The sequence below is a fragment of the Ictalurus furcatus genome, chromosome 6 (assembly GCF_023375685.1).
Source record: "Ictalurus furcatus strain D&B chromosome 6, Billie_1.0, whole genome shotgun sequence".
Classification (NCBI taxonomy): Eukaryota; Metazoa; Chordata; class Actinopteri; order Siluriformes; family Ictaluridae; genus Ictalurus; species Ictalurus furcatus.
Genome location: NC_071260.1, coordinates 31,267,095 through 31,287,141, shown reverse-complemented (window position 1 = coordinate 31,287,141; position 20,047 = coordinate 31,267,095). Strand labels below are relative to the sequence as shown.

The 20,047-nt window shown below is 40.7% G+C and overlaps 1 protein-coding gene across 1 annotated transcript; it reads left to right on the top strand.

The window, feature by feature from the left end:
- Nucleotides 1-1,203: 1,203 nt before the first annotated feature.
- LOC128609192 (MORC family CW-type zinc finger protein 3-like) lies at nt 1,204-18,229 on the top strand. The gene is made up of 13 exons (XM_053627661.1): nt 1,204-1,289; nt 4,437-4,509; nt 5,120-5,252; nt 5,414-5,637; nt 6,033-6,189; nt 6,471-6,618; nt 7,524-7,652; nt 7,777-7,896; nt 16,786-16,883; nt 17,078-17,173; nt 17,585-17,713; nt 17,797-17,871; nt 18,071-18,229. Exons 1-13 carry the CDS (start codon nt 1,251-1,253, stop codon nt 18,120-18,122), a joined length of 1,473 nt encoding a protein of 490 aa, XP_053483636.1. The 5' UTR covers nt 1,204-1,250; the 3' UTR covers nt 18,123-18,229.
- Nucleotides 18,230-20,047: the final 1,818 nt, after the last annotated feature.

The window sequence follows — 20,047 nt, the reverse complement described above, 5'->3', positions numbered from 1 at the left end:
AGGTGCCAAGACAATGTTAACATCAGAGGTTAGACTAGGACCTCTCAATGTTCTGTTGATTAAACCCCCATCGCCGGATAACAGTCTGAAAAATGACACTGTTTCGGCCATAATATCATACAGGTATATAGCGTAGGTTTCCAAGTCTGTGGTAGATATCATACGCATATTTATATGATGCTGTATCTCCAAACTATTGAATCTGAGTCCCAGTACCACTGTATAACCACCAATATCACCACCCTCTCTTACAATAATGTCAGTATTAGCTGGGGTTAATCCCATATTTGGTGACGCAGCATTAAATGAATTTGATTGTCTGACATTGATCTCATGTTGTTTAATAATTCCAACAATGTGCAAGTGATAGACTCAGGTCTATTCATATCCTCCATTGTCTGAATTAAATAGAGCACTAGCACACACCCAAATACACCCCCCCCCCCGCCCCCCCCCCCACACACACGTCACACCACAGACTAAATATTTAATATTTCTCTTTATTGTAGTCTAAGTATCCACGCTGACAAGTCATTTTACATAGCACACACACCCATACATATTGAGATTGACAGGAATTACCAGTACTCAAAAATTAGGTGTGCCTACAGAACTGTCAGTCAGGGGAACACAGAGGGTCATAAATCATAGTCATTAATCAATCATTTTGACAGTTTGACAGAAAGTGCGTGTTATTACTATTGTCCTGAAAAGCCTAGCCCTAAGCAAAGTACTGCATAATTTTACTTTCGCTGTAGTACAGTTCCTGTCAAATATAAAAAGACACATATAAATAAATGTGGTTCGCTCCTTATCAAGTTCAGATCTCACAAATGTTTTGTTGTCTGCTCATGTTCCTAGAGAACTGCGATTTTAATTTATATTTTATTTCTGCTTATAATCTAACATACCTGATCAAGATGTTCAACATTTTTCACCAATAATATAGCCAGAGGTGCTTAATTAGGGTTGGATATGAACTCTGCAATACCTGTATACTCACAGAAATGAAATATACAGAAGTCATACGCATTTAAACAAAACAAACACACACACAAAACCTACAAAACTAACCAATCACTGACTGTAGAAAGAGCATCCACTCTCTGTGGTGAGTCATAGGGGTGGAGTTTCATTAAAGTCAGTATAAAAGTTGATGCCTATTTCCTGTATTTCAAAACTCCTGAAGAATCTGCTGCTCCTTCATCAGAAGCTCACTTTGGAACTGTCGACAGCAGATTCATATAAAGATGGCAGCAGTAACAAGTAGAGGAATACCTTTAAGCTCGGTAAGTCCTTATTTAATTAGGTTAAACTATAACCAGCTATCTTTTTGCATACTGTAGCAATAAATGTTGTAATGAATTCAAATAAAACAGGTGTATTTTTAATTTCATATTAAACAGGTGTATTTTTAGTTTCATATAAAACAGGTGATTTTTTTATTCATTCCCCTGCACATTTAATTTGAGATGTGAGAACTTCAGCACTATGACATCAAGATAAATGACTGAGTTAATTAATGATAAATAAGTGAATTTTATGAAGTAAAATTGTTTGAATTGAACAACTGAAGTATACCTGTCAGGTTACAGTTTCATTTCTCAGAACCTTTTTTTTTGGGTAGGATAACTTTCACTTTCATTTCATCATTACTGTACATGTACTCAGAAAGTGTGATTGTTGTTCAGACGAACAATCAGCAGTAGCTATGTGGTGGGCTTTTAATGTCTAGAAGCAGTATGTATACAAAGCATATCTGCAATGTAAGAGTGCGCTGGTCCATTTAAAGCTTTTAAAACCAACAAACAAAACTATCTTCTCAATCCTTCAATTAACTGGAGATAACGAATGGAAACTGAAACTGGAGTAATATGATTCCACTTCTTTGTACCTGACAATATGTTACGGCCCAGTCTAGGTACAAAGAATTTAAGTTTGAACTAGCTGTAGATGGGTTAGGGTTAGATGACAAATGGCAGATCTTAGAATCTCTCTTTTTTTTTTTATTCATGTGATGAAAGAAATGGTTTGAGTTTGTGATTGTTTTGAGCTGAAGCTGCTTTTAACAAACTGATTTGCTTGTCAAATTTTAGCTCTTAGTTAAACCCTAAGGTTGACTCCCAAGTGGAACAAAAGAAAAGTGTTTGCCCTGTTTGTCAGAATTCATGAGTTTGAATCCTGAGGATGCTACAGTCGTCTGTGGCTGGAAGCCTCTCTCTCCCCTGTCAATCACAGTGATACTAGCTAATCATGGGCATCTGTGAGCTCATGTTTGCAGAAGAGGATAGACACACTGTCCTCCAAGTGTGTTACGTTGTCCTGTGATGCAGCATGAGAGGCAGTTTAAAGATATGGCTGGATAACTTCAATTGTTTCAGAGGAAGCAGATGTTAGCCTTCTCCCTCCCTTGGTTGGCAGTGGTCGTGTGATGGAGGGAAGCTGGGTGATGGGTGGGATTTGGCAAGTGACCAAATTGTGAAGAAAATGGAGAAAAATAAATGCAAAATATTACCCCAAGGTATTTTGCATGATATGGGACAAAGTATATGAGAACCCAAGTTTCCTAAAAAGTACATTTGGGCAGACTGAACAATATGACCGGTTGTGTTTTCATTTAGAAGAAAATTACTTGCCATCCAATTTTTAACACTGACTACTTACTGAGCATCTTCAAAAAGTAGAGGCCACCAGCGATGTCAGAGAAAGATACAGCTGTATGTTTATGTACAGTATAATGATATCAGGTTTATGTATAGTTTGTCCCTGTGAGAGCATGTGCAAAAAAAAACATGTGGGAACCCCAGAAGTGACCATGGTGGTTGAGGAAAAGTGTTTGCCTATGTTGAAAGAGAAAAATTAAACCGAGTAGAGTATGACCTACATTGTCAAAAGTGGCACTTGAATAGAGTAAAGCCAGAATGGTGCAATGAGTAACAGGTCATTGGTCACATTTTAAGATTCTGTACTGTAAAAAAACAGACTGGAAAACTTCATTAATTCATTATTTTTCATTATTTAAACATTATATGAATTGAGAAAGAACAGCCTTTTTCAAAATGTAAATAAAAATAAAAGACGTTTTGAGATGGCTCAGGTGTTACTCAATACTCTAGAATCCAGATTATGCTTTAAAAAAAGAGGGGGAAAAAAGAGATTGGACCACTGCATGCTTAAAATGTGCTGGCAATGTGCCAGTGATTAAGCTTGAATTATTTGCTAAAACATCAATAAATCGAGTTTTTTTCAACCAGAAGGATGGACCATCATTATGTGGTGTTGTATTGGACTTCATATGAGAAACTGTATATTATCTGAGAAAGATATATATATATATAAATATAAATATTAATGGTTAAAGGTTTAATGTAGGATCTTCAGTATTTCAATCTTCAATCTTCATCATTCATTCATCTTTAATAACTGTTTTATTCTGATTTAATGGTCTTCACAGGTTTGACAGAGAGGTGGAACGAATGCAGCATTAATTCCACAAAAAAAAAAAATTGCTCTGAGACAATGTTTTCAAAATAATGTTCAATAAATATTCAGGATCCTAGAACTTGAAGAGCCAAGTTTTTGAGATCTTAAATGGCAGTTGCCTTTCTTCCACCTTTGAATAGTTCTCCTGTAAAACAAAGAAAAAAAAGATCAACATTTTTGCAACTTTTCCTATCATTTTGTCATTTTTAAGCAGGTTAGCTTATCTATTTTTCTGTGAGAATTTGTAAAAGAAAAAAATGGTGGTTGAGGAAAAGTGGTTGCCTATGTTGAGAGAGAAAAATTAAATTGAGTACACTGCTCCAGGCACTCGCTGAGTAGAGTATGACCTACATTGTCAAAAGTGGCACTTGAATAGAGTAAAACCAGAATGGTGCAACGAGTAACAGGTCATAGGTCACATTTTAAGATTCTGTACTGTAAAAAAAAACAGACTGGAAAACTTCATTATTTCATTATTTTTCATTATTTAAAAATTATATAAATTGATTGTTGATTATGTGGAGTTGTACTAGACTTCATATGAGAAACTGTATATTATCTGAGAAAGAGAAAAAAAAAATTAAATCAAAGGCTATAGTGCATAATTAACCAAAGGAAAGGTCAATAGTTAAAGGTTTAATGTAGGATCTACAGTATTTCAATCTTCATCATTCATTCATCTTCCACCTTTGATCAGTTATCCTGTAAAACAAAGAAAAAAAAGAAGAAGAAGAAAATCCACATGCTTTCACTATCATTTTTTTAAGCAGGTTAACTTATATCTTTTTCTCAAAACATTGTGAGAATTTGTGAAAGAAATGAAAAATGCTACTAATTGCCCTTTATAAATCTGTAAATCTAGAGCACTAAACAAATATTGGAACATTTATTCATCATTTATAGCAGCCTTATGTGTCATGGTACTTAATTATCATATTTGTTTCCTCCTAAAGGTCAGTCCACAGTACCTGCATGCAAACTCCACTAGCCACACCTGGCCATTCAGTGCTATAGCAGAACTGATCGGTGAGTCAAAACTGCTTCTTTATTCTTCTTTCCTTCATCCAACTGATTACTAGACCCTTTTTCATAAAGAGTTGAAATCTTCCACATTCTGAGCTACTGGCAATGTTCTAGCTGCTTGACAAGGACAGTTCTAGAGATTAACCCTTAGGGAGGATGTACAATATGCAGACAACAAGGAAATAAAAATACTTTTGCAAATGAATGCAAGAAGAACTAATTTGTGCATATGCTTGTGCGTGTGCATACATACGTGTGTGTGTGTGTGTGTGTGTGTGTGTGTGTGTGTAATGTTAACTGGTATTGTGGGTAAACATCAGTTACTTACCCCCAACAATGAAACACTGAAAATGGGGCCATGCAATAGACTGGCATTTGTTCCGGCGTGTATCCCGGCCTCGTTACCAGTGTTCCCAGGATAGGCTGTGGATCTACCACTACCCTGAACAGAATAAAGAGGTTACTGAAGATGAAATGAATATTAATTCTTTTGTTTTTCAAGGTTAACTTAGGTTTATGCTTTTTAGAGCTAAAAACATGCAAACAGAAAGGCACACTGTGCCTTAGTAACATTGGATAGTATCAGATTTGTCCTGTTTTGTTTTATTGACAGACAATGCTTATGACCCAGATGTCAGTGCAAAACAACTCTGGATTGATAAATCAGTGATCAAAGGCCAGGACTGCCTCATCTTCATGGATAATGGAAAAGGCATGGACTATGACAAGATGCACAAAATGCTCAGGTAGGAGTGTGTTCATGAAGCATGTGTTAGCCTTCAGAGGGGAATTAGATCATCCAGCAATTCACTTTAACTACAAATTTGTTGATGTGCAAACAGTGTATAGTTTCTCTTTTTACTGACAAAGCCCTCTCTCTCTCTCTCTCTCTCTCTCTCTCTCTCAGTTTTGGCTTCAGTGATAAGCAGACAGTAAATGACCATGTTCCAGTGGGTCGTTATGGTAACGGTTTTAAGTCGGGCTCCATGCGCTTGGGGAAGGATGCCATCGTGTTCTCAAAGAAAGCCGACACCATGTGTGTGGGTTTTCTGTCCCAGACTTACCTCGAGAAGATAAAAGTACAAACTGTCATAGTGCCTACTGTCACGTTTACCAACACCGGACAGACTGATATCCTTTACCTAGAAACAGAGAGATAGATGGCTATATTTAATAGGAATGGTGGATAGAAGCATTGGATATAAAATTTATAATGCATTTATATCTGCAAGAGATAAGATGATTAAAAAATAAATAAAACAATGTATAGTCAACCACCTAACCACTTTACACTGTTACATTGTTCTTCATTTTATATTATACCATATTATGCAGTAACTACGATGACTTGTTCAGTGTATATAGTAAAACTAATATGAAATAGATGTAGTTATGAGGGTAAGGAATGTGCAGGAAATACTGGGCCTGCAAGTGCAATAGGAATATAAAGGTATAAAGGTAAATAAATGCCTCCTGAGAATTTAAAGGATCCTCTGTGTAGTTTGGTCCTTAACCTCACTGCTCACTCAGTGCTTCACCGGAGCATGCAGAAGAGTGTCTTCATGATATCCTGACACATTCTCTGTTTAACACCAAGGAAGAACTGCTGTCTGAGTTCAGTGTCATTGACGGGTTGTGCACCAACTCAAGTGGAACCCGCATCATCATCTGGAACCTACGCAGGTGAACATGCAGAGAGTTTGATTTCTTCACTTCTTCCTAAGGATGTGATGGAATACAACATTTTAATGTAGTAAGGAAGTCTAATATAGTTATACAGCTAACATTATGCAATAACATTATAGTTTTCATATCATTATTATAGTATGATATAAACGTGTCATGCCACTTGAAATGTGCTGCAAAAATGTTTAGACAGTGTAGCCTACCTTATTTTGCTGAGGACCACGGGCAATATTGTGGGTTATCAGAAATTCTATAAATCACCAATTATTCTGCTACAGAACACCTTCAGGAGAATTAGAATTTGATTTCACGAAGAACCGTTACGACATCCGGATCCCTGTTGATGTGTACGGGAGAACCGGGGAGATAAACAAGCGGCAGGCAGCAGGTGGCGTGTCAGTGCCTGAGAGTGAATATTCACTGCGGGTGAGAATTTTACCAGCAAATTTTACATGAATATTGAGTTATTGGAGATCACTGGCTGAGTTCACTAAGGTAAGAGGGGTCATTTCAGAAAGCAGGATTTCAGACTTGCTGGCATTGAAATAGATAAATAGATTAATTAGGCATGAAATAATTGTGTCCTGGTTGAACACATGGATCTAAGTGCAAGTTGTTATTAGCAATTCAAATCATAAGGCAAACTGTGGTCAAACAGAAAGATTGAACATCAGATAAACAATTCAATTCAGGTCAATAAATGTCAAAGTGAAAGGAGAAATCAGAAACAATACTCGAATCACACAAAAATGGCAAAATGTCATAAGGAGTTATGGAGAGGCCAAGTATACAGTGGGTATAAAAAGTGTACACACCCCTGTTAAAATTGCATGAAGTAAAATTTTATGAAGTAAAAAAAACCAAGATGTATCGTGTCAAACCATTAATTTGGTGAAACAATGTGAAGGCTATTATGACCAAGTGGAGAAAATGGGGCACTACAGTGACATTACCAAGAACAGGATGGTGCTCCAAAATTTATGATAAGTAATCAGAGAAGCTGCCAAGAGTCCTATACTATCATTAAAGAAGCTGAAGGAACATCTGTCAAATACTGGTCACTCGTTGCAGGTGACAACAATCTGTCATATTCTTCACTTGTCTGGGCTAAGGGTTAAAGTGTCTAGATTTAAGCCCTTTACTCAAATAAAAAAAATGCATGATATGCAGGTGAGTGAGAATGTGTTAAAGTCTGAACTGAATTGAATTGAGATTTTGCAGGAGCTCCTCCTCAAATATGCAGGTGCAGTTTAAGTCAGGAGTAAAGATTAAGTTTAAACACTAATCAATGTAGTCAAGTCTGTTTGTTCATTTTTTTTTTCTTGATTCAGGCATACTGCAGTATCCTGTACCTGAAGCCAAGAATGCAAATTATCATTCAAGGGAAGAAGGTGGAAACTGTGTTGGTCACTAAAACTTTAGCAAACGTCTTGACGGACACGTACACGCCTGCTTCTGTTGTATCCTTATGCCAAATATTACTGCACCAGAATGTAAAAATATACCAAATGATGCTCAAATAAGAGCTTCTTATTAAATTATTCAAATATTTTAAATGCCATGATCCTTAAGTCTTTGTCTCAGAATAAGGCAATAACAATTACATTTGGCTACAACACCAAGAGCAGAGAGCACTACGGATTGATGATGTACCACAAAAACCGTCTCATCAAAGCCTATGAGCGTGTCGCCTGTCAGCGCAAGGTGAGGATCATACATTTTGTTTAATGCTTAATGTGTTTTATATGTCTTCAATAATTTGTATGCAGGAACAGAATAGAGAGAGAACAAATCAAGAATACACAGGTAAACACACATTCAGTGGGGGAAATAAGTATTGAATCTGTCAACTTTTTTTTTTTCAGTAAATATATTTCCAATGAAGTTATTCACATAAAATTTTCACCAGACATCAGTATTAACTCAAGAAATCCATGAATATAAAGAATTCACAACATTAAAGTCCATAAATAAAGTTATGTGTAATAAAGTGGAATGACAGGAAAAAATGAAAATGAAAATGCTAAGAAAAGGCAGTTCTCCAAGGGACGAGGCTGGCCGAAATGGCGACCATGTAAACCCTGATTGTAGAACGAGCTCACCCCGCTGATAAATGTCCTTGTAAGAACTCCCGGACTGTAGTTATTGCACAGTTCACTGGGTCTACACTGGATCCCTGTGGGTGGGAATCTCCCAAGGAGTGCCATCTAGCAGGGATATTATCTCTGAGAACCATATTCGAGCTGGCCATTAAGGTGCTACTAGCAGCAGACGTAGAGTGTCTTGGCGAACTCTCGTTAGAACTTGTATTAGCAGAGAGATCGGGGGAAAAGCGTACAAATATGACCTCAGCCACATGTGTACCATGATGTCCAGCCCTAATTGTGCTGGAGGAGTGAGGGGAACCACAGCAAGCGGTGTGTTGCCTCGTCGGAGGCGAACATATGCAGTCCCACTTGGCCAAACCTCCACCATATGGACTCCACCACTTGTGGATGGAGGCACCAATCCCTGGGCCTCAGCCCCTCCCTCAACAGGATGTCTGCCCCCACATTCCAGTTGCCCAGAATGTACATTGCACTCACTGACAAAACTTTCCCTCTGCCCAGAGACACCCCTGCCTGAACAGGGGGTGCAGACATAATCCTCCTTGGTGGTAAATATATGAGACCACCGCTGTGTTGTCTGTAAACAAATGGTGACCTCTCAAATGAGGAAGAAGGAATTTCAGTGCTTGAAATACAGTGAGGGAAATAAGTATTTGATCCCCTGCTGATTTTGTACGTTTGTCCACTGACAAAGAAATGATCAGTCTATAATTTTAATGGTAGGTTTATTTGAACAGTGAGAGACAGAATAACAACAAGAAAATCCAGAAAAACGCATGTCAAAAATGTTATAAATTTGCATTTTAATGAGGGAAATAAGTATTTGACCCCCTCTCAATCAGAAAGATTTCTGGCTCCCAGGTGTCTTTTATACAGGTAACGAGCTGAGATTAGGAGCACACTCTTAAAGGGAGTGCTCCTAATCTCAGCTTGTTACCTGTATAAAAGACACCTGTCCACAGAAGCAATCAATCAATCAGATTCCAAACTCTCCACCATGGCCAAGACCAAAGCGCTCTCCAAGGATGTCAGGGACAAGACTGTAGACCTACACAAGTCTGGAATGGGCTACAAGACCATTGCCAAGCAGCTTGGTGAGAAGGTGACAACAGTTGGTGCGATTATTCGCAAATGGAAGTAACACAAAAGAACTGTCAATCTCCCTCGGCCTGGGGCTCCATGCAAGATCTCACCTCGTGGAATTGCAATGATCATGACAACAGTGAGGAATCATCCCAGAACTACACAGGAGGATCTTGTCAGTGATCTCAAGGCAGCTGGGACCATAGTCACCAAGAAACAATTGGTAACACACTACGCCGTGAAGGACTGAAATCCTGCAGTGCCCGCAAGGTCCCCCTGCTCAAGAAAGCACATATACATGCCCGTCTGAAGTTTGCCAGTGAACATCTGAATGATTCAGAGGACAACTGCGTGAAAGTGTTGTGGTCAGATGAGACCAAAATGGAGCTCTTTGGCATCAACTCAACTCGCCGTGTTTGGAGGAGGAGGAATGCTGCCTATGACCCCAAGAACACCATCCCCACCGTCAAACATGGAGGTGGAAACATTATGCTTTGGGGGTGTTTTTCTGCTAAGGGGACAGGACAACTTCACCGCATCAAAGGGACGATGGACGGGGCCATGTACCGTCAAATCTTGGGTGAGAACCTCCTTCCCTCAGCCAGGGCATTGAAAATGGGTCGTGGATGGGTATTCCAGCATGACAGTGACCCAAAACACACGGCCAAGGCAACAAAGGAGTGGCTCAAGAAGAAGCACATTAAGGTCCTGGAGTGGCCTAGCCAGTCTCCAGACCTTAATCCCATAGAAAATCTGTGGAGGGAGCTGAAGGTTCGAGTTGCCAAACGTCAGCCTCGAAACCTTAATGACTTGGAGAAGATCTGCAAAGAGGAGTGGGACAAAATCCCTCCTGAGATGTGTGCAAACCTGGTGGCCAACTACAAGAAACGTCTGACCTCTGTGATTGCCAACAAGGGTTTTGCCACCAAGTACTAAGTCATGTTTTGCAGAGAGGTCAAATACATATTTCCCTCATTAAAATGCAAATCAATTTATAACATTTTTGACATGCGTTTTTCTGGATTTTTTTGTTGTTATTCTGTCTCTCACTGTTCAAATAAATCTACCATTAAAATTATAGAATGATAATTTCTTTGTCACTGGGCAAACGTACAAAATCAGCAGGGGATCAAATACTTTTTTCCCTCACTGTATGGCCCACATTTCTAGGCAATTTATATGCCACGCCAGATGAGGGCCGTGAGCTGGACAGCTGTCTAAGACCATGCTTCAGCCCGTGAGGGAAGTGTCTATCATTACCGTCTTGCACTAAGGAGACACCCCTAGAGTGTGACCCAAGGCTAGAAACTGGGGACACTCAAATTCTCAGAGCACATAGGCATCGCCGCGTGATACTGATTACTCTCAGAGGTTTCATACTTGGACAAAACCCCCAACTTCTCAGCCACCACTGAAATGGTATCCTGTGCAATAGGCCCAATGGTTTGACGTTGGCTGCTGCTGCCATAAGCTCCAATAGTCTCCTATAGAGACTGGAGGGAATGCCAAGATCCAGCTTTATCTTGTTCAATGTTGATAGGATTGACCCTACACATGTTGGGGATAGAAACAGCCTCATCGTAGTAGAATCCTTATAACCCCTAGAAAAGTTGTCCACTGCACTGGGGAAAGCATATTTTTCTGAGGTTCAACCTGAGCCCCAAGCTCTTCATGTGGGCAAGAAACAACATCTCGATATTGAACCACCAGTTCTCTGGATCATGCTAGAATTAACCAGTGTTCCAGGTGGTTTAGTACACGGATACCGTGGAGTCACAATGGAGCCAGAATGACATCCATGCACTTTGTGAAAGTGCGAGGGGATAAAGCTAGCGATATTTCTATGTGGAAATTTGCACCTTTTAGATCTAACGTCAGTTGATTCAGTTGATGCAGATCTAAAATTGGCCGCATACTCCCCTATTTTTTGTGGACCAGGAAATAACGGCTGTAAAAACCTCTCTCCCTCTGGGAATAGGGTACATGTTCTATGGCCCTTTTGTCCAAGAGGGATCTTACTTCCTGTGCTAACTTCGGGCTCTGGTCTGTGCTGACTACTGTGGTGAGCACACTTCTGAACCAGGGGGGTTGAGCTCTAAACTGTACCCAGTAACCCTTCCCTACTGTAGACAGAACCCATGGAGACACATTTGGCAGTAGTTTCCACACTGCCAGATGGTCTTTTAGTGACGTTAACTATTCCACATTCTATTGGAGGGAAGCATCAGATTTTCGTTGCCCTGTGACAGCTTGCTGACCAGAGAACACTGAAAACCTGGGTCAGCCTTTTCTAGGGGAGGCCCTACAGTAGCACAGAGGGCTAACTGCCCTAACAACCTCATGTCCCCTGATACGTCCCTCCACAGCCCTTCAAGACCACTCCTCTTTGTCTGCTTGGCCTTTATGACCATTCTCAGATCAGGCCTAGTAGCAGGCCACGATTGTGGATGCCTGGTTCCCTTGTGTGCGGGGGGTGACGGGCTGCCATACTCGCCTTCTGTGTCTCCCTCGCACTAGCGCTGGTGAACACGACATAACAGGGAAGGAACTGGATGAATGCCACCATATGTCGAGCTCACTCAGCAGGTCTGCTTGGTAGGCCTGCAACACTGTCATTGTCTGCAGTGACCCACAAGCAAGACTACTACTGCATAGCGCTTGCCCACCAATTCCACGGTGGCCTTACACAGTGACTTGGATGGCAAAGCCGGCCCCTCTAAATTACCTGCCGTCGATGGAGAGAGGTAGCTCACAAGCGCCTCCTCCAACTTCAGCGTAGCTAAATAGCCATGCCGTTCATTCCCCACAATGGCCGAATAATCCGACATCGTGGGGTTATAAATATGTCTTATGCATTGTTTTCCCCCAGAAGCCTGATACTTTGTCATGCACTTCTGGAAGAAAGGGGAGTTTTCTGCAGTGTGAGGGATTTACTTTCACTGGGGAGAAACAAGCTCATCCAGGCTTATTAATCACTTCAAGCAGCTCATTATATGCTGCTCTCAGTTTTTAGCACATTCTTCTGGCTCTTCAGGAGAGGAATTATTGCTATTATTTTTGTGTTTTTTTGGCTTTCCATAGTGGAAGGAGGAGTCACGATGTGAGCTCCAAAATCCAGCGGAGAGCTGGACCCGGAAGACAGAGAAAGAGATGAGGAGCAGCGCTCGTCTCTGGCTCCTCTTCCGGATCCATAAGAAATCCTCCGGACCTGAGACGGCTAGCTGCCTAGGCACCGGCCGGCGCAGATCCGCAAGGCTCTGAAACCCAACTAGCTTCAGCTTCTGAGAAGAGAGTGAATAGCGAGCAGAGCTGCCTAATGTAGGTGTTACAATCCGCAGTCAGACCTCCCGAGGGCTGCCATCACATGCTCCAACCCTAGACACTTCACACAGAAAGTGTGCACTACTCCCTGTGATGAAACGGGAGCAAGGTGTAACACACTTCCTGAATTCTCTCTCTCATATTTTTCTCTCTTGCTCATTCCTTTTTTTTCTTCTCTTTTTTTAAAGGGATAGAAAAGTCCGGAGATTTTGAGAAAAGATAGAGAGGAAATGAAGCATCTTTTTTTCTTTACACAAACAACTGACTGGCAGTCTCGCTGAAGGTAATAAGGCTGACGGCGCAGTTGAAAGGTGCCATATATATATATATATATATATATATATATATATATATATATATATATATATATATATATATATATATATCATGCGACGCCCTTAATTGTCACATCACTTGATCATGGCAGGCCTATAAATAGGCATGATTTTACACAAGCTTCAGATGCCGGCCACGCGCGAGGGTACTCCCCATAGTGTTATGCTAAACGTAATATGGAGTTCCCTTTGAAAGGGAACAATGTCTGATGTATGCAAAACCACATCTATATACAGTATCTCACAAAAGTGAGCACACCCCTCACATTTTTGTAAATATTTGATTATATCTTTTCATGAGACAACACTGAAGAAATGACACTTTGCAACAATGTAAAGTAGTGAGTGTACAGCTTGTGTAACAGTGTAAATTTGCTGTCCCCTCAAAATAACTCAACACACAGCCATTAATGTCTGAACCGCTGGCAACAAAAGTGAGTACACCCCTAAGTGAAAATGTCCAAATTGGGCCCAAAGTGTCAATATTTTGTGTGGCCACCATTATTTTCCAAAACTGCCTTAACCTTCTTGGGCATGAAGAGCTTCACAGGTTGCCACAGGAGTTTTCTTCCACTCCTCCATGACGAAATCACAGAGCTGGTGTATGTTAGAGACCTTGTGATCCTCCACCTTCCGTTTGAGGATGCCCCACAGATGCTCAATAGGGTTTAGGTCTGGAGACATGCTTGGCCAGTCCATCACCTTCACCCTCAGCTTCTTTAGCAAGGCAGTGGTCGTTATCATGCTGGAATACTGCCCTGCGGCCCAGTCTCCGAAGCGAGGGGGTCATGCTCTGCTTCAATATGTCACAGTATATGGTGGCATTCATGGTTCCCTCAATGAACTGTAACTCCCTAGTGTCGGCAGCACTCATGCAGCCCCAGACCATGACAGTCCCACCACCATGCTTGACTGTAGGCAAGACACACTTGTCTTTGTACTCCTCACCTGGTTGCCGCCACACATGCTTGACACCATCTGAACCAAATAAGTTTATCTTGGTCTCATCAGACCACAGGACATGGTTCCAGTAATCCATGTCCTTAGTCTGCTTGTCTTCAGCAAACTGTTTGCGGGCTTTCTTGTGCATCATCTTTAGAAGAGGCTTCCTTCTGGGACGACAGCCACGCAGACCAATTTGATGCACTGTGCGGCATATGGTCTGAGCACTGACCGGCTGACCCCCCACCCCTTCAAACTCTGCAGCAATGTTGCAGGACTCATATGTCTATTTCCCAAAGACAACCTCTGGATATGACGCTGAGCATGTGCACTCAACTTCTTTGGTCAACCATGGCAAGGCCTGTTCTGAGTGGAACCTGTCCTGTTAAACCGCTGTATGGTCTTGGCCACCGTGCTGCAGCTCAGTGTCAGGGTCTTGGCAATCCTCTTATAGCCTAGGCCATCTTTTATGTAGAGCAACAATTCTTTTTTTCAGATCCTCAGAGAGTTCTTTGCCATGAGGTGCCATGTTGAACTTCCAGTGACCAGTATGAGGGAGTGTGAGAGCGATAACACCAAATTTAACACACCTGCTCTCCATTCACACCTGAGACCTTGTAACACTAACAAGTCACATGACACCGGGGAGGGAAAATAGCTAATTGGGCCCTATTTGGACATTTTCACGTAGGGGTGTACTCACATTTGTTGCCAGTGGTTTAGACATTAATGGCTATGTGTTGAGTTATTTTGAGGGGACAGCAAATTTACACTGTTACACAAGCTGTACACTCACTACTTTACATTGTAGCAAAGTGTCATTTCTTCAGTGTTGTCACATGAAAAGATATAATCAAATATTTACAAAAATGTGAGGGGTGTAGTCACTTTTGTGAGATACTGTAGATAAGCCAGAGGCATTCTAGAAACAAGTGCTGTAGTCTGATGAAGTAAAAATGTAGTTCTTTGACCACAATCAGTAAAAGGTATGTTTGGAGAAAAAGGATTAACATTTAATGAAAAGAACACCTTTCCAACTGTGGATCTGTGTATATGTTTTGGAGTTGTGTGGCAGCCAGTTGCACAGAAAAGAGTGAAAAGGTGGGTGAAAGAATTAATTCCAGCAAATATAAGAAAATTTTGGAAACAAATGTGACCCAGACTGAAATCTGAAGCTGAAAAGAGATTGACTTCCAAAACACATAACTGATCCAAACTCCAAAATCCACCATGAACTACTTTAAGAAATGCAAGCTGAAGCTTTGGGAATGGCCTTCACAGTCCACTGAATTAACCATCATTGATGGATGGTTATCATAGATCTGTGGGAAGATCTTAAATGGTGCTGTGTAAACAATATCTGCCAAGGGGGGTATTACTAAATACTAACTTTGTAGTGTGTCCAAAATCTTGTGGAATCAAAAAAGTAGACCCTTTTAGAATAAGGGGTTTAGATCCCTGTTTAGAACTCAACTTTTGTGTGTGGTGGCATCTGCCCTATTCTTGATCTGACAGGACTGAATTGTTTTATGAAAGTCCTCTAAGTTTGCAAGCTAAAGTTGTTGGACATTGCTCCTTCCATGCAGCCATGAGACTGGTTCACAGCTTCAACTCTGGGATGTTGGTGGGTTTCCTGACATGAACTGCTTGCTTCAGGTTCACAACATTTCTTTTGGACTAAGGTCAGGACTTTGACTTGGCCATTCCAAAACATTAACTTTATTCTTCTTTAACCATTCTTTTGTAGAATGACTTGTGTGCTTAGGGAATTGACTTGACTTGCTGCATGACCCACTTTCTCCCAAGAGTTTTCATGTATATTTTGCTGGTATAATTCAGAATTCGTTGTTCCATCAATGATGGCAAGTCGTTCAGGCCCAGAAGAAGCAAAACAGGCCCAAAACATGATACTACCACCACCATGTTTCACAGATGGGATAAGGTTCTTATGCTCTAATGCAGTGTTTTCCTTGCTCCAAACATAGCGCATCTCATTTTAACCAAAATGTTCTATTTTGGTCTCATCTATCCACAAAACATTTTTCCAATAGCCTTCTGTCTTGTGCACATGATCTTTAGTAAACTGAAGAGGGGCAGCAATGTTCTTTTTCAAGGGCAGTGGCTTTCTCCTTGCTACCCTGCCATGCACATCACTGTTGTTCAGTGTTTTCCTGATGGTGGACTCATGAACATTAACATTAGCCAATGTGAGAGAGGCCTTTAGTTACTTAGAAGTCACCATGGGTTCCATTGTGATCTCATAGTCTATTACATGACTTTACTGGTCTATTACTGATCTTTGTTGGTCTCCACTCCTAACAATGGAGGATAACAATGGTCTTGAATTTCCCCCATTTGTACACAGTCTGTCTAACAGTGGATTGGTGGAGTCCAAACTTTTTAGAAATGGTTTTGTAAACTTGTCCAGCCTGATGAGAATCAACAACTCTTTCTCTGAGGGCCTCAGAAATCTCCTTTGTGCCATGATACAAATACAAATCTGCTGATATTTTAGGTCATATTTATGCAGATATATAGAAAAATTTTGCTCAGCTGACTAATCAGAGGTTGGGCCACTGCACATACTTGCACAAGATGAAAACCATTTATGGGTAATTACAGATTATAGCTAATTGTGCTTGAGCACATGTAGACCATTATGCAAGACTACTTACTGTATATCAGGGCCTTTCATCATGCAAGAAAATACATAATCAGATTCAGTTCAGGGGTATTTTATGAAGAAAACAAATCAAAATGATCTTTTATTCATGATATTTAGAGCATTTATGTTCTGTTACCAGGCCGAGGGAAGAGCAGTGGGAGTTATCGGGGTGATAGAGTGTAACCACCTCACACCAACTCACAGCAAGCAGGACTTTGATGATACTGAAGATTACAGGTGTGTTTGAGTAACATGTTCAGATGACCTATGACTTTCAGGAATGCAGGAATTAATTATCTATATACAAATGGTTGAATGTAGTAATTATACAGTATGAGTTATCTTAATTATCTTAAGACCACTGATATTTTAGATTGACAGATTTTTTTAAACATTGATATATTGAAGTATGCTATTTTGTGTCTGTGCAGGAAAATCTTAAAGAATGTAGGTAAGAAGCTCGAGGAATATTGGAAGCAACAGGTATATGCACCTGAGCTTAAACCTAACTGCACTGAGGATACTGTGTAAGTTTAAAAGTGTCTCTCTCTCTCTCTCTCTCTCACTCACTCACATGGCCAGGTATTAGTTTGCTGGCCAAAATTATGAACCTCAGGTATTTTCTTTTTGGTTGAGCTCATAATTTGAGTCACAAAGTTGTTGGAAAATATTCATAGTAATTTGGACAAATTTTGAATATACTGTCAGACAGGCGGGAGCAGTAGTCAGATATAAAATACATTTCTAATAATATTCAATATAACTTTGTTAAAGTCTTAAACTGCTATGGGCACAGATCAGATATTACAGGTTTCCGGGTTGCGACCGTTACAACAGAGGCAACACTGTGCGCTGACACATCCAGTGTAAAAGGCCACATTCATTAACATGGGAGCATATTTACATGAACATTAACACATGATTGTGTGGACTCACAGGAAGCAACCAGATCAAAACTGTATTCAGTGTGATAATTGTCTGAAGTGGCGAAAACTTCCAGATGGCATCGATCCTAAAAAGCTCCCTGAGAAGTGGTTCTGCCGCATGAACGCTGACCCGCAATTCAGGTGTGTTTGTCTATCTCTTTACCTTCCCGTGTGTGTGTGTGTTTGTTTGTTTGTGTGCTCATGTAAGTGCTTGATTCTCTCAGGAGTTGTACAGATGAAGAAGAGCCTGAGGTTTATGATGATGAACAACCCAGAAACCAGAAAACCTACAAACAACAGTGAGAAATGAATCCTCTCATTTGCAATAAATATTTCTATTTTATATTTCACAGTATACTGGAGGTGAATTTAAGTAATGAATATGTTGTCAAATGTAGACTTCCAGCTTTAATTTGAGGATATTTACATCCAAATCAGGTGAATGTGGAAGGAATTACAGCAGTTTATGTGTAACCTTGTGTATATGTTTTGAAACAGTGAGCGAAACCAGAAGTTGCAGCAGGAGAACTGGAAGCAGGTGATGACATGATGTTTTAACAAGGATTGAGAAAAAAACACTAAATGGTAGTGATGAGATGCACTTTGTACATAGGCTAGATAGGTTTTTTTGTTATAAATTACCTGTAGCAAAAAGAGAAACTATTTCCAAAAGATTATTTATGTTGTATGTGATTCCAGAGCTTTGCAAAAGGAGGTGAAACAAAAAATGAAGTTCTCAATCTCCTTTTCTGTATTCTTGTTTAACCATTGTGGTTGTTTAAATATATGAGATTGGTATGATTACCTGAGAAGACAATTAATCCCTAAACTCCACCAAATTATGTCTTTGCTAGTCATCTGAATAATTGTGTGGGTTGTTGCACATTGCTTTTACAAGATGAGCCCCAGGATTTCTTTTCTTTATCAAGTCAGCTCTCATTGTTCACTTGATTGACTTTGTAATGAACTTAATGGTGATGTGTATAGGACTGAAGTTTTAACCAGCAGGATATTGTTTTGATGAGGAAAGAACAGAACCCACATAAATATCAGCATTTTTGAAGTTGATCATTATCCCCATATTAGCTAGACTGTGATATATAGTGCTGTGAAAAAGTATTCTGATTTCTTCTGTTTCTGTGTATATCTCACACTAAATTGTTTCAGAAATTAAAACAAAATCTAAGATAAAAACAAAGGCAACTTGAGTAAATACAAAATACAATTCCCTTTTAAAGGGAACTCCCCATTGCATTAGCTGAACGCTGTGGGAAGCGCCTCGTGCGTGACCGTTTTCTGAAGCTTGTGTAACATCATGCCTATTTATAGGCCTGCCGTGATCAGGTGACATTGTAATTAAGCACGCCACGTGATATATATATATGGCACCTGTGAACCACACCGTCAGCCTTATTATTGTCAACAAGACTGCATGTCAGTCGTTTGTGTAATGCTCACAAAAAAGACATTTCATTTCCTCTCTATCTTTTCAAAAAAAAAGAAAGAAACATACCTTTACTTTAATGTCCCTTTAATAAAAGAGAAGAAAAAAGAATCAGTGAGAGAATTCAGGAAGTGTGTTATGCCTTGCTCCTGTTTCATCGGGGGTGGCCACACTTTCTGTGGGAAGTGTTTAGGGATGGAACATGCCACAGCAGCCCTCGAGGGGTCTGACTGTGTGCATTGTGAACGTCTTACAAATAGGCAACTCCGTTCGCGGCTCGCTCTCTTCTCGTCCGAAGTCAGATGGGTTTCAGAGCCTCGCCGTAGCAGCCGCTACCGAGGCAGCCAGCCGGCTCAGGTCCTGGAGATTGTGTATGGATCTGGAAGAGAAGCCATAGAGGAGCACTGCTCTATCTCTTGCTCTCCACTGGACTTTGGAGCTCGCGTCGCGACTCCTCCTTCTTCTATGGAAAGCCAAAACACCCTCTCTGACTCTGAGGAGCCAGTAGGGGGTACCACTGCACCAAAAACAGAGAGCAGCACTCAAGTATATAAAGAGCTGCTTGAAGTGATTACTAGGGCAGTTGAAAAACTAAATCTAGACTGGGCCGGGGAAGAGGAAGTGGTTTGTAGCAGGCTGGATGAGCACTTCCTCCCCAGTGAAAATAAATCTCCCTCACAACGCAGAAAACTCCCCTTTTTTCCAGAAGTACATGATGAAATATCACGCTTCTGGGGGAAACCGTACACTAGCCGTGTTTACAAACCCATGGCGTCTGATTATTCGGCCATCGTGGGGAGTGATCGGTATGGCTATTTAGCCTTGCTGAAGGTGGAGGTGCTTGTGAGCCATCCCTCTCCATTGACGGCAGGTAATTTAAGAGGGCCGACTTTGTCTTCCAAGCCATGTAAGGCCACCTCGGCATTGGTGCGCAAAGCCTATGTGGCAGCAGGTCTTGCTTCTGGGTCACTGCATACAATAGCAGTGTTGCAGGCCTACCAAGCAGACCTGTGGAGTGAGCTCGACACTGG

Excerpts from the sequence above, each read along its gene's own strand:
- LOC128609192 (XM_053627661.1), top strand. The coding sequence starts at position 1,251 with ATGGCAGCAGTAACAAGTAGAGGAATACCTTTAAGCTCG. Across the intron at positions 5,253-5,413 it reads AAGATGCACAAAATGCTCAG|TTTTGGCTTCAGTGATAAGC; the intron begins GTAGGAGTGTGT and ends TCTCTCTCTCAG. Across the intron at positions 6,619-7,523 it reads AGAGTGAATATTCACTGCGG|GCATACTGCAGTATCCTGTA; the intron begins GTGAGAATTTTA and ends TTCTTGATTCAG.